At 41.4% G+C, this 15,477-nt stretch overlaps 4 protein-coding genes across 12 annotated transcripts in view; 1 reads left to right on the top strand and 3 right to left on the bottom strand.

Moving 5' to 3' along the window:
- LOC126558244 (isocitrate dehydrogenase [NAD] subunit gamma, mitochondrial) overlaps positions 1-15,477 on the bottom strand; it is a 517,410-nt gene that overhangs the window by 445,854 nt on the left and 56,079 nt on the right. The gene's annotated exons all lie outside the window — the stretch shown is intronic.
- Positions 1-15,477, bottom strand: part of LOC126556861 (low-density lipoprotein receptor) — a 161,988-nt gene that overhangs the window by 98,815 nt on the left and 47,696 nt on the right. The window lies entirely within an intron of this gene.
- LOC126559284 (uncharacterized) lies at positions 3,129-3,614 on the bottom strand. Its single transcript, XM_050215414.1, has one exon. The coding sequence runs from the start codon at positions 3,612-3,614 to the stop codon at positions 3,129-3,131; it is 486 nt and encodes a 161-aa protein (XP_050071371.1).
- LOC126559175 (uncharacterized) lies at positions 7,480-8,047 on the top strand. Its single transcript, XM_050215293.1, has one exon. It carries the CDS (start codon positions 7,481-7,483, stop codon positions 8,045-8,047), a length of 567 nt encoding a protein of 188 aa, XP_050071250.1. The 5' UTR covers position 7,480.

Here is a 15,477-nt window from a genome sequence, read left to right as displayed (position 1 = left end):
ATAAATTAATATCTAAACATGATTTGAGTAGAAAGTTGATTGAATTACTAAAAAATTATTAAAACTAGTTAAAACAAGATTTTTTTGGATTTTATAAAACAAAAGTTTTAACATTTTCATTATGTCCTACTCAGCCATGTTCACAAACGACTGTGGAGCTTGCATGTAAGTCTGCTGCGTGCAACTTGAGGGCCTATATTACTCTTTAGCCTTCACAGCAATAAAACAACCAGAAAATAAAGCCTTGATTTCATCCTTAATAAGTGCTGCATTGAAAGGGTTCATAAATATTGTTGGGTGACCGAAATCTTTCTGTAGCAAAGAGAAAACGTTGCAAAACTTGAAGCAGTTGTAATCAGTCATCAACAAAAGCTTCTTTCTATCCAACTTTTTGTTCAAAGGCTAAATGCATCGTACATCGAACAAATCTGTAACTGAAATTAATCGATTATTTGAACCAGGGAATGAAACATCGTTAAAATCAGTAGAAAAATCCTTTTGTATACGTCATACATAACGTCAACATGAAGGAAATTTTCTTAATTACCAAATAAACAAATACGTAATCTAGTTCACGTCTGAATATTAAAACTTTACGAGAATGTCGTCAAATCTACCCCTCCGTTCTCCATCCGTCCAAATTAAGTGTTCAAATGTGCCGAAATATCATTTCGCGCACGTTAATGATAAACGTGCCACAAAACATCAGCCGAAATGTAGAAAAGGTACAAATGTCATCGCGATCGTTTACGCCTTATCTGCGGGCTGCTTTTTAGCTTCCGGTTCTTTGAGGTACACCGCGAAACGTATCCAAGAAACGAAACACTGCTCACACAAACAAAAAATACATCATTTCGCTTTTGTACATGCCCGAAACTCGAAACTCGCACGAATCAAATGGCCACACATTTGAATAAAAGAAAATCCATTTTCCTTTTTCACCGTACTCGTTTTCGTTGAGTGTGTGTGTATTTCCCTAACACATGCGGAAACCAACTCTAAAGGAAGGTTTTGCTCCACCAAAATTCTATCCTTTCAGCCCGACAGGAACCACCGCCCTTTCAATGTTTACGGCTTAAACCGGGAGCCTATAACATTGGCAACTGATTCTCCAAACACTAAACCCACTCTGCCCACACACACACATACATGCTATTTTCTATGCTACCCCCCAAAAAAAAGCGGATGCAGAAGGAGCATGGTTAAACGCAAATGAATTTTAATGATGTTCGATTCGATTTCGCCTTTTTCCACCCCGAATGCCGGCTCGTTTCGACAACGAGCACACTAAACAGTCTTCGAATGCGAAATCGAATTGAGGAACGGCCACGGTACAAGCTCCTCGCCCATGCCCTCTCGCTCAGACTTTTCTCCATCCGTTTTGGCTTGTCGCGAATCGATTTACTCCTCAGGAAAGATGGCTCAAAGATCTGCATATGCGACCTAAAGTGCTCCAACAAGCTTTTGTTAGCTTTCACGACGACAAAGACATCGTCGAAGACGACAACAACATATTCGCTTTTTTTCTTCGCACGCGTAGAAATGAAGCATTCTAGTGTGTATCATTTTCAATCGAAATTCGCAAGGGTTCCAGAAATCAACCCTTCAGCGAAACCACCAATAAAGGCACTATTGACCTTTTTTTTTTGCTGCTTTGGAAATGCGTTTAGAAAAGAATGCGTTACTTTAAGAAGCTACTGAACTTTGTGGCACTACAATTAAATATAACTTATTTATTCAAAGAGAACAAAAAAAATGCTTTAAAATCATAACAGTAAAACGAATAATTCAAACTTTCCTAACGTTTGATACTGCAGCAATCATGATAGCTTGCAATGAAAATATTCATCGTTTTCAAAATGTCATGAGCTTCGACGCTTTTCGACACGAAATGATAAGAACGCCATGCACACCAAAGAAAAAGAGCAAACTTTCACTTCACGTTGTGCCCGCGCGCAAAAAAAAAGAAGCGAAAAATGTAGTCAAAAAGTCATTTTACTTTCAGCGACGGTGGAGAAGAAAACGCTTTCGTCGCTTACGATGGCCCTTTACAAGTGGCCTTCTTTAACGTGCCATTCGAAGCTCGAATTCAAAGCTTGTTTTACACCAGCGAACGATGGAGGTGGAAAATGGTATAACTTTACGATTCCCGGCGAAGGTTTTCGTGGTCTAGAATGCTCCTGCCTAGGCCGTTTCACACGGAATGGCTCCGGAGAGAAGTCAAAAAGTACGATTTGCGATTCTTCAAGCGAACGGGTTTTACTGCTGATGCTGTTTCGCTGGAGACGCGGCATCTGCTACGATTGGCTGTGAGGCGGAGCAGGGTTATGGGAATGGATCCGAATGAGAGAGCTTGTGAAAAGAAATGATGAATTTAAATATCCTTCAATCCTTTGTAAGGTCGCGGAAGAATCATAGAAAGGATTATGTCCACTGTAGTGGTTGTTTTATACCCGCAGGGCGTGATACATTCAACATTTGCTTGAAAGATTTGAAGCAATCGGAACAAAACTTAAAAATTTGTTTTACAGCGTCTGGCATAAAAAATCAGTTATACTTTTTGATGAAACTAAAAACCAAACAGTAACACAACTAAAATCCTTGTGTTTGTTTTCCTTAGTTCGAAATGCGTATAGTACGAATTTTACGCAGTGAGACACCCTGTGTTTTCATTGCACAGTTTATGTCCCTGAAGTTATGCAATTTGCCGTTCTTGCTAAGAAGTAATAAGATGTCTGCTTGTACTGCAAAATAATATGTTAAAAGAAGATAAAAATGTCACAAAATTTTATTACTTGTATTTCTCATGTTTCTTTCTCTTTTTCTCTCTCTCTCTCTCATCAAAAGTAAAAGACAACGTCGCGAAAAGCTGTTAAAGTGTACATTTCGTTTCAATACAAGTAATTATTGTAACTTGATTCTGAAAATTACCACCATCGCACCGACTTAAATGCACATATCTAGGCGGTGTTCAATAACAGAGTAATGTGAAAAATATAAATCTTGCTTTAAAATATGTTTGAAAAGAATCATTTAAGTTTTGGGATAATTATAATTGATCCAACGCGAAGGCAGAAGTTTTGCACACCTGTGCATTTGTCCTTACATTATTTACATTAAACACTATTTCAATCACAAATCGTTAGTGCATTAAGTTGTTGATTTATGATATTATTTATAGTATCACCCTGGCATTTTGTAATGATAAGATAAGCTTTCTCACAAGCGTTTAGCGTTCTGCCTCGTAGCACATTTCGGATGCAGTTGCTAACACCACGTTTGTAGGTGATCTTGTCAATGCAAAGACTGTCCTTAACTCGTTCGTATTGTTTATCCACATCAAATCCATTGACGTCGTCGTAGATTCCAAGCCGCATTCCGAGGCACCGAAACACACAGCACGTAAGTTGATCGTCCGGAAAGATATCGAATTTGTAAAGTTCAATTAATTCCTCGGGAACATTCAAATCACGGGCACAACTAAACAGCACAAAATATCGACTATCTAGCGTAACTTTGGAGAAGTCCAGTGATTGACAGCTTGCGTTTGGCCATATAGCGATAACAATGAAAACCAATGGTAACAGCACACAATGATGCTTTACAGAAACCATGTTGGTGTATACAGAGCAAGTGAATTACTGCAACTATTTGGTCAGAAGACAATAAGTTTTATGGTAAAAACAGTTATTGCACTCTGCACAGGTGTGATAAGTCACGCTGTTGTTTCATTCTTTGTGCGTGTTTTTATTAGTCGATCAAACAAAAGAATAGACATATGAAACTATGCACCAATAATGAGCAGCAGCAGAGCTACTAATGCAATTGTTTTCATTGTTTTTATCGAAAACGTGTTCTATAATAAGAATTGAGTTCCTGAGTCCTTTAGTCGAAAAACAAAGGCTATGTTTGTAACAACAATTCCAACATAGCCATATACAAGCCTTGTGACTGCCGATAAAAAATGGCGAAGAATTCGAGCAATTTTTTAAATAAGTAACCGTTAGACAGACCATAACAGTGGAACGTGGATTTAAAAAACATTACTTACAGCTTTAAAATTAGTTTCGATTGACGAGAGAAATAAGAAAAAAAATGTTATTTTTGTGCAAAGTATGACCCTTCTAACATGACTGTAGTTTACACATATGTGTGCGGGTTTGTTTTCGTGTTGCTTTTTTGCCAAATGACAACATTGCAGTAACATGTCAGAGAGTGCAAAAGTATATTTTCAGCAAAAATGGACGACCCAAACGTTGGTCATTATTCAATCACATCTGTATGCATCAAAAAGTCAAAGCGTGCTTTATACAGCCTTCTCTGTTGCGAGCTTACATTAGTTTGCAGGTTTTGTTACGAACGTTCCCAAACTAGATGGCCCCCATCATCTGACAAAAACTGGTAGAATGTGTGTATGCATTTCGGTACCAGGAGCGATGCCAATCTGATAGAGTTGCTTCCTTCGCAACTGCACAAGAAACTGCACCCGGCAGGAAGTAGATAGTTGATACTACGCTTTTGTACAAACCAAATCGAAAACCATCTTTTTCATGCACCCGTTTCTTCTAAATAGCGCACTGATCTCGCATGCTCGTATTTCGTACTTTCTGGCCGAGCGTTACTGTGGGAGCTCGGCGAGTGCCCTAACGATGGATGCTTTATCACTAAGCGATGGACGATTTTTCAAACGAGTATTTTCCAATAACCGTCAGTGCCAGACGGTTGCCCTTGAGTGCAAAGAGGAATGCTCGTTTCTTGCGCGTCCCGAACCTTTTTACGAAATTGGTCGTCTGTCGGTGTACGATCATTCCCATTTAGCCCTTACTCCCACATTGGACGTGTAGTACCCTACCGCGACACACCATGGTAGAACTGATGGTAAATAGTGCAATGTCACCATGGCAGCTACCCTAACGAGCTAGCTCTAGTCGGTTGCATGTTTCCCTTCGACCTCTTGGAGCCGAATCCTAACAAATGTGTTTGGGACGATAGCTTGTTAAGTGGCCATGTGTCGGCTGGACCTTAGGTACGGGATGGATGAGCATTCATCAAGTACGATGCATTCCCGAATTCCATTTGGTAAAAAGTATCATTTTTAATACGTCAACACACTAAGCTAAGCACATTCTTATGATGTTTTGTTGCTGTGGAAATTTGATCACTGAGATATTGTAAGCATGCTATAAGATGTGAGATTTTACGATTAAACTGTGTAAGTTGCATGGAATAATGCTCAATGCATCACCCGATAGTCTATGAAATATAATATATCTCTTGAATATGGAAGGAACATTTGAAAAAAATATAAATATCACAGAAACCCTAAGGTTGCCAGTATATATCCTCCTGCCTTCTTGGCCTAAACGAGCTACTAGGTCACGGCGGCCTGTGACCTAGTAGGTCTAGTGGCTTACGTCCGTCGTCCGTCCTCACTGCGGGGGGACAGTCCGGTTGAGATTTGAACCCCGGTCCTGCCGTATGAAGACCGATGCAGTTGTCGCCTGCACCAACGTCCCATCCGTTATTCTACTGTGTCCGAAAAGTAAGGTGACATAGGATATCAAATTTCGCGCGCCAAAAAAAGCCGCTTGTTTTTATTTTTCGTTTGTCAATATGTATTTTTGACAGATCTGCCACGTTTCAGATCACAACGTCAACCCGGCTAGGAGTGACAATTTGTTTTCGGATCTGCGCCTAATGTTTTTGTCCATATTGACCATGTCCAAGTTTGTGGAGCAGCGCGCATGTATCAAATTTTGTTTGCGCAATGAAATAAACGCTGCGGAAACATTGCGGATGTTACAAAAAGCCTTCGGGGAAGAATCTATGGCGAAGAAAAATGTGTACAAATGGTACAGTGATTTCAAGAATGGCCGTGAGAAGGTCGAAGGGATCCACCTCAACCGACGACGCCCACGTCGTCCAAATCAAGTATTTGGTGGTCAACAATCGTCGGTTGATGACACGAGACCTGTCGGAACCTCCATCCGACGAAAACGGCCGGATTAGTGGAAAAACAACAACAACTTTTTGCACCACGATAATCCGCCCAGCGCCCTCCCATACGGCCATCATTTTGAGGAAGTTTTTCGCAACAACTGACACCCGCAACCGCCATATTCGCCAGATTTGGCACCAGCCGACTTCTGGCTGTTCAACAAGCTAAAACGGCAACTTCGGGGACACTGTTTTGACGCTATCGAGAAGATAGAAGCCGCAGCGACAGCGGAACTAATGCACATCCCATCATCTGCGTTTTCCACCTGCTTCGAGGAGTGGGAGAAGAGGTGTATTACATCGGAAGGAGATTGCTTCGAAGGTGATGACCTTCATTTGCTCTAATAAAAAACCATTAAGAGAAAAAAAGGCAAAGCAACTTTATTTTTTCGGGCCCAGTGGTATAGCTAGTATGATCAAATGCTCATTGATCATTTTGTGATATAGAGTAAGTAGTGAGCTATACTCCAACCATGAAAATGAGTGCATACTTAGAGCATCAGTATTGTGCAGCAAACTACTAATGAGTTGCCACCACATTAGCTCTCACCCTTAATAAATAATTTCCACTTAAGAATTGCAACAATTTGTGCTGTTTCAAGCAAAACACTAACTCACAGTTGTTATGCCGTTCTAGAGAACGCACATAATGCCACATACTTTACAAAACACGAATAAACTCATAGCGAAAGCAAGTTCTAACCCAAAAGATGTACAACGTGCGCGGAACAACAGATTTCGGTCCTAGCACAACTTCTCCCTCGGAAAATTCTTTCATGAAGAATTGTTCATCTAACCATGCACCGAAAATTGCTTCACCAACCCCGTACAAAAAAAACGACTGTCTAGCGGAACACAGATACTATTGTTGGGAAAGTTGCGCATCGACCGACTGCGTCTGGAAACTTTTTTAAACAACAGGTGCACCATCATTATTTCGGCGTTATAGCATAATACAGTGATATTAAACACTAGGCAACTATTAAACAATCTTAAAGTGTGCTTATACTAATAAATCTTCTACACTGGAAAAAAGCAACGAACAACACATTGCGTTCAAAACGCATTGTCATAAAGCACACAGCTGAATTTATCAATGCGACGCCTGGCATTTTTTGGAGTGCATTCCAAAATTTTTCAACAACCCTTCTGACTATTCTATAGTCTAATTTGAACTCGGAGACAAAAACAAAATGAACAACGCTGCTGATATGCTTTCAAAACACACTATCAAGCGCGTTTTGTGGCTTCCTTGAAAGATTTCATGGTGCGCCCCGATAAGACGTTCGCCACAGTACCACGTCTAGCCGGTATAAGCGATACCGGTCAGTGCCATGCAATCTGAAATATTCAAAACACCAAATTTTACACTATAAATATCCTGCTGCTTCGTCACGAATCCAGCACCACACATTCGGCAACCACTGGCAGAGAAACAACGCCACCAAACCAAGGGACTCATCAATCAATTAGAAACGCAAGCATGAAATCTTACGGAATTGGAAGTTTGGCAGTTTTGCTGGCGCTCGTCGCCGTCAGCGAATCTTCGAAAGCTGAATCAAGCATCTTCGGCCCACAACCGCAGCAATATCCGGTGCCTGCCACATCTACCTTCATCGTGTCCGACTTTCTGCAGTTTCTGCAAACGGCCGTGACCTGCTTCAACAAGCTGCGCATCCCAGAGGAACGGTTCCCACTATACCTTGCCGGAGTGTTCCCGAACTGTCCGGAAACACAGTGCTTTGTCCGGTGTCTTTCGGCCAACCTGAACCTGTACTGTGACGAAACGGGTTCCGACATTGACCGGCACTACCTACAGTACGGACTAGGACAGGACTACAACTGCTTCCGCCAGAAGGCTGAACAGTGCCTGGCGGCCAACACCTCGCCGTGCAACGATCCGTGTGAGGCCGCATACAAGCAGGAGCTCTGTTTCCTCGAAGAGTTCCGTAAGTACGTCGATTCTAACATGAACTCACTCATTGCGGCCGTCGCCGTGGAAAAAACCGAACACAATCCCGTGTACTACAACATGAACGCTCGCAACTAGGGGCATGTTTCTGCTTTCTATGCCCAGCACGCACAAAAAAAAACCTCGGCCGGGTGTGAAGTGAATGAAAATAAAGTATAATTCATTAACGTAAAAACAAACCTTCAACGGGTGTAAATATTATTTCTGGTGGTGTATTGTAGCTTCCGCTCGGGATGACATCCATCTGGCTTATGAGGCACATATTGTTTTTGCGCTTCAACGTCTTTCGTTTGTTATTCACGCTGAAGCCACAGAACAACAGCAACGTGGTTGTCGATGACCATCAAACTTGATTGTGCCATTTATTATAAAAACTCTCACATTGGCTCCGAAAGCTGGCAGTTCCACGGTAGTGTCTAGCCTGTACATATGATGCTTAGCAGCGTGCAAATAATCACCGCGGTAGTCCTATTGCTAACGGGACTCACTACAACATCGGCGACATTCGCAGTTCGCGATCCTCCACCTCAACAGTTACTAGAGGCACAAGCAGCCTGTGTTAAATATTTAGGCATCTGCGAAAATCGTCTGGTGCAGTACAACAACAGTATCTACCCGTTCGATCATGACACTATGTGTATGGTGCGCTGTGCCGGCATTATTGTCGGATTTTGGGATGACAACCAAGGATTCAAATTGGAAGGACTAATCAACCTCTTCCCGCAACTGGCAGCAGATGAGCGCGTGCAGCAACAAATTCTGTGCTGCGCAAAGCAGCGTATTGCTGCCTGCCCACCACCAGATACCTGTGCAAAGGCATACAATGGATTCCGTTGCTTTCTCGAATCGCAAAAGACAGGATTTGTAGTGAAAGAAAGCACCCCGCAGGAGTTGCCAAATGTATTCAATGTGCAGGAATTCGTACGCTCAATATCGATTTGTGCAAAAGTCTTGCGGATACCGAAAAACCTGCAAGATCTCTACTACGAGGGTGTCTTTCCGAACGACGAGAAAACACGCAGTCTGATTCGCTGCGTTGGCATTCGCACCGAACTCTACGACGATGTAAAGGGACCCAACATTCCGCAGCTATACAGGCTGTTCGGCGCTGGTCAATCGGAAGCCGAGTTTCGCCGGAAAGCTGAAATTTGCTTTAACGCTAACCAACCGTTGCTGGATGCGCAAGACAAAAACGCCCAGGCGTACAGTAAACTGTATCGTTGTTTCAGTAAGCAGTTCAGTGCATTCATCCGGGCCAATGTCAAAGCCCGCTGAAGCTGACAGTCGTTTGTGTGTAAACAATAAACAAAACCCTTTTACCGGACGAAACTTCGCTATCACTGTTTTCGGTTGCTTTATTTTTTGGAAGCAGTGTACGGTACTTCCTTCTGGTGCACGGGCCTACCTTTAATGACACCTTGGTTCACACGCTGTCTGCACCGAAAAACGTGTCCTAGTCGCTATCTGCACCCGGGGCGTGTCTTATCTGGTGGCTGGCAGGTTTCACGTTTTATATAACATCCGTCTTTAAAACCGATCCTGAAAGGTTGTATGCGCTCCAGTACGGTACCATCCACCACCAACCATGGAACGTGATCGTCGCTCAAACGTAGCAGCAGCTGCTCTACTAGCATTCCTGTCGCTCGCATCAGAGCTGCACGTGGCCGAGGGAAACATCTTCAGCGGAAAGAGCTTCCTAAAAGCGCAGCAAGACTGTGTACACTTTCTCGGCATTAATCCACTTCGAATGGGCCAGTACAAGAAGCACGTATATCCGGGCGATCGGGAAACGATGTGCCTGATCCGCTGCATCGGCATTACACTGGACTTCTGGGACGATATCCATGGGTTCAACGTAAGTCTGGTGGAGGAACAGTTCTCTCCACTCGTAGATGCCACCTTCAAAAAGCAGCTTGCCGATAACATTGCGCTTAAGCTGGAATTGCTTGACCCACTGGATAATTGTTCCAGAGCGTTCTACGCTTTTCGCACCTTCCGAGCTCTGCTGCGCCAGCTGCTGTACGTAGGCGCCAGTACACCGGCGCCAAACGTTGACTTTGTGCCGCTACAACCAGTGCAAATCTTAAACATCCTCGTAGACTGTGCACGTGAAGTGAAGTTACCTAGCACCTTCCTAACGAGCCTATCCAAGGGCATCATCGTCGATTGTCCAGAAGTTCGCTGTCTGATACGTTGTGCTGCCATTCGTGCTAAATTCTACAGCGATACCGAGGGAGCATTGCTCGTCAATTTGCACCGTCAGTTTGAGCCTCCAGGAGAGGACCTGGCTAGTTTCGAGCTGCGACAGAACATGTGCTTGCAACGGAACCAGCAACCAGCTACAGCGGACAACTGTACTCGCGCGTTCAGACAATTCTTTGCCTGTCTGCGTCCCGATTTCGAACAATATTTCATCCGAAACAAGGACAGCGTCTTGCAGCATCCCATATTTAAAAACGAAATGCTTACAGAATGTCAATTCCCATTGCTGACGCAGCCCCAATCATCGTTACTACCTCAAACAATGAGCGGAGATATGGGGCTATTGTTAAGCTCTTATTAGTCTTAAGCTTTTGTGTCATCATTTTTAATTTTATTAAGTTTTGTAAATAAACAAAAACCCTTCTCAAACATTACGAAGTGTACAGTTTGTTCATTAGTTAATGCTTTTCGTGCACAAAGATAGTTACTTTATGCTTTACTGCAATGCGAGTGAGCCTTAATTCCATTCATGTACCGCTCAAGATAACAAGAGCAGCATAAAGACAAAACACGATAATTATCAACGTGTTTACACGGCTCAAGCTCTACACAACTGCCACCAATGTGATATTTTTGGCATACGTCTTTAACCAAATAGATGAACTATCGCAGTATTAAACACAGACACACAGACAGACACATGAGACAAAAAGGCAACCGTCAAAGGAGCTGAAAATTTACATTTAATGCAAACAAAACGCTGAAATGTGGCCCCCGCGTGGTTGCAGTGTGCATTCGGCTCCGTTGGCGGTTTAAATCCTGAATTTTCGATTCTTTCCCAGCGCGTTCAGGAACCAGCACTTTGAATACATAATCGGAAACTCAGGAAGCTTCTCCACTAACCGACGGAAGCGGATAATGCACTTGTCCGGTGGTGGTGCCAAGTGGATGGTGCGAGCCAATGGAAAAAAAGACTATGTAAGCTATGCAAAGGCACAGTCACACACACACACACACACACACAGACAAAAACGCGCTCGCTCCGGGGAAACGGGGAAACCCTGCCCGAACGAGCTTTGTAGGAGCGTACAATTGTGAGGTGGTTTTCTGAAGCACAATGCTGCTGTGCTCGTGCATGGGGTCTCACCGGGGCAGTAGCGTAACGGGTAAGAAAATAAGCTCTAAAGGAAAGAAAAAAGTGCTTACATTTACATTTCATTACACCGAGTGCTGCAAACCGATCGTGCGGTGAGGTAGGGTGTGAGCTCACTAACGAAAACTTTGCTACCTTTACCCGTACAACATACACAAAAAAATATATATATATATAAAACACGGGAATGCCCTTGAGCATGCTGGGGCATCTTCACAATAGGTATGAATCCGAATCGCTCTGCATGGCTTGCGTAGCGCACATGAAGTATGTCACAAATGTGCAAAAGTTTTCATTGCTGATAAAGGTTGATGTTGCTGCACCAATGTGTGCAGGAGCCGTTTGTCTCCAATTCGGCAGGTCAACAATAGCTAATAGGAAGTATTATTGTCTTTTATTATGTTAATATTTAACCAAAGCACTCATGGAGCATGGAGCAACAGCGAAAATTAACTAATCTAATGAATTGTAACTGAATGTATGAATTATTTTCTTACGACTGATAACTGCTGAAGATTTTGTTGTATGGAATAGCAATCAGGAAACATTCATTGAATTATTCTTATTCTTTTTTCTTGGCTTAAGGACCTGCGAGGTCATGCCGGCCGTCCAATGATGTAACTAGATTTGCTAATACTACGTAGTTGCATAGCTAATCCTCCCTACGAGCGAATAGTCCGAATTGGATTTGAACCTCGGTCCTGCCATGTGAAAACCAGCAACACTGTTTCGTCTACCACGTGCCGCCCAATTTGTTGACTTAATAGAAGAAAAATAAATTAAGGAGAGTTAAAAAATTGTTAAAGAAATAACAAAATTTAATTTCATATCGAAATGTCGTTTATTTTTCAAATATATTCCAGCCTCAACGATAGCATACATAACCTTTCTTTTCTCTTTACATGTACAAAACTTTTACAAAATTTTTTTTTTAAATTTTATGGCTACCTGGACCTGATAAGAATGCACAGCGTTATTTTAAACAACCTCCAGAAACACGTGTTGCAAAGGTAAAAACCAGACATGACATTTAAACATTTCCATTTTTTATGTACATCGTAAATTGTGTGTGTTTTTTATGGCTCATACGGCCATACGTGACCTTTACAGTACTTCAGTCACAGTAAAACCATGATTTGTGAGGAACAGAAGAAATAAAGACAGCTTGCATTTAAAACAAAAGTCTGTTTCGATTATTGTAACCTACCACAAGACGACGAATATGATTTATAAAATGTAAACAACTGCAAAGCGGTCACAAAACAAATAAAATTATATTGCTTCATTCTAAAATTGTTTTTGAGCAAGACAAACAAGTCCAAGCCACAGTATAGTACGATGCTGAATCAATTAACACGCATGAAAATAACTAAAAAAAAGATATACAAAAGCTAACTGGATCTAGACTGCACCAATTATTGTAAAATTAATTTTGACGTTGTAAACAGAATTTATAAACTATCACAATTATTACAAAATTTCTATCTGAATTTTCAAAATAATCGTAAGCTCACTGTGGGAATAGCTTACTGTTCAGTTAATCACTTTTTCATAAACTACAGCATGAATAATAGCACCCATTCAAACAGCATCTATACGAAAATAAAATTCGATTCCCGATACAGTATTGGGTCCTGCGGGTAATACAACTCCTACAGCCTACACATCACGCCTTACCATCCTCTTCAAATGCAACGACCAGTACAATGCTTTCGAATGCTCAGTCAGTCCCATATTTCGTTTCGATTCGGTTTCCAATACGATAATATTTACTCGACCATATGCTGAAACTGCCGCATACACATGCCGACGGCATCAAACGCAACGGTCAACACGGTAAATGCACATGCGATAGACAAAGAGCGTTGCAACCATTGCTAAAGGCTTTAGCAAACTGGACCAGTGCGCAAAGATGCAAAAGCACAAAAACGAAACGAGAGCTGAATTTGCTGCCAGCAGGAATCCAGCAATCTGGCTTCTCTGCGATATCTGAGGCCGGTAGCGAATATGCCAAGTGATTGAGTGGGGCTTTTTATCTGCATTAGACAGCAGCATGGGCCTAGGAGAAATGCCGTGCGAGAGCCAAAGCCCTTGTATTTATGCAAATTCCAAAATAGGTACTAGCCAATTTTCGTTTTGCTACTGCTTTGCTGCCAATAATTCACCACATTTCCATCAGAATTCGAGTCGGGCGAGTCGTGTGCATCCAGCAAACACTCAGTACAAAGGAAGGTAGGGGTGTAAGTGGACAAGGTTTTCTGATTGAGAAATGGAAGCAAATATGTTATCTGCGCCTTTGGCTGACGACAGTGCACAGCAAAGATGGGAGGATTTTGAGAAGATTGCATTCTTTGAGTGCAGTGTGATAACTGGCCATTCGTTGAAGGAGTTTTCTTTCATCGTGAGCAATTTAATATATTTTTTTCAAGTCATCCTTTTTTGAAAGCTTTTTCAAAATTATATTTATGTTGTGTTTAAATAAAAGAAACTTAAAAAAATACACATCGATGCAAGCAATTTATCGGCACTTTTAGAATTGTCAGCGGAAAGATGGTATTTTTGACAAAACTTTCTGTCACAAAAAAGCCACACAATAGAAGACACATTTATTTCACGAAGAAACAAAAGGAATGAATCGTGAATCGTACTCTTTGGTTTGGCTAGAGTTTGATAAAAGATATAACAAAAAATGAACCAATCAATATTATCTGCAAAATTAAAAGCCAACCTGATTTTTTTTTACAAAGAAAGAGCAGCAAAACTATCTATCTTTCCATGCTTTGAATGTTCACTTAATCTAATGAAAATAAAAAGAAAAAAAAAGTCGAACGAAAAGGATTAAAAAATGAAAAAAGCCTTCTTTATTCTATGCCGGACAATGAAATCACTCGATATGAAACTTTGTTGCTAGACTTTTCCCATCCGAAAGAACAATTGAATTAACATTAAACGATGATTGCGCGACCACATCGACACATATCAAATAATTCAATTATTCGATTAGTTTTTCTTTTGGTATTTTTGTTGCAAGTGGTGCTCATACCAGACAAAACTGTTAAATATTTGTGTATTTTTTGTATGAGTATTATTTTCACATGAGTTTCCACTTGTGTAGAGCAATCCGCAAACATAGAACGAATTTGAGATTTAATTCAATTTAATTGACAAACAATCAAACTTTACAGAATTCCCGGTGTAATTTCTATTTTCATTCTCTACATTGAACATATCTGCATTTCGATTGTCACTGCAACGGTTTGGAAATATTCATGGACTCGATAAAAAAAATCTTCGTGCCTTACCCGCCAAAAAAATATCCAATTTCCTAAAACCGATCCGCAAACTCTTAACATCCGTTTGATATCGTTTCAATTTGCGAGCAAAACACACCCAACCCATAATCAAATAATAATCTTCATCTAGCTACACTACACAGGCAAATGTTAGTCACAAATCACAATAAATAAATCACAAATTCTTTCACCCACTCCATGCTTCAATTCGTGATTCTTGACGTTCCTTATTACGTACTCATGATACAGGTACGCGTACAGTACGCAGTAGTATCATTTAACGCAGATAGATAATCACCATCACGGTATAATCGTTTCGGTCAACCCATCTAGTCTGCGCTCGAAAATCGTTACCCCTCTAAAAACCGTCCAAATGTCACAATTATTTTGATTTCAGATTTTATCGCTCCGGTAATCAAACGCCCACCGGGGTTAGATCTCACTCACTTTAGATGCATAAACCGTCGATCGAACGGGCTCGCATAGCTGGTCTCGTTAGACGCAGCAGCACCGTAAAGCAGTAATTGAGAACTTTTGCCTAATTACAGCAATGCTCGAGCGGTACGATACCCTGCAGTGTTTGCGCTAACAAGCACACATTGATCAGGTTAAAAGCATTGGAGGTTTTGATAACTATGTTTTATAAAGATTAAAAACAATTTGCCGAGCAGTACATCTGGAACCCGTTTTCAGCTGACCAAAAGCTCGGCAGCAACCAACAGATGATGATGAGTTTTGGTGAATGTTTTCAACGATTCCATTAGGCGATAGATACTCTCCTCTTGGCTGCTTTCGTGTTTCGACATTTTACGTATGTTTGCAATAGAATAGAAGATGAATTGATACATTTTCTCGATTGC

The sequence above is a fragment of the Anopheles maculipalpis genome, chromosome 2RL (genome assembly GCF_943734695.1).
Source record: "Anopheles maculipalpis chromosome 2RL, idAnoMacuDA_375_x, whole genome shotgun sequence".
Lineage (NCBI taxonomy): Eukaryota > Metazoa > Arthropoda > Insecta > Diptera > Culicidae > Anopheles > Anopheles maculipalpis.
This window is presented reverse-complemented; position numbering and strand designations above follow the sequence as displayed.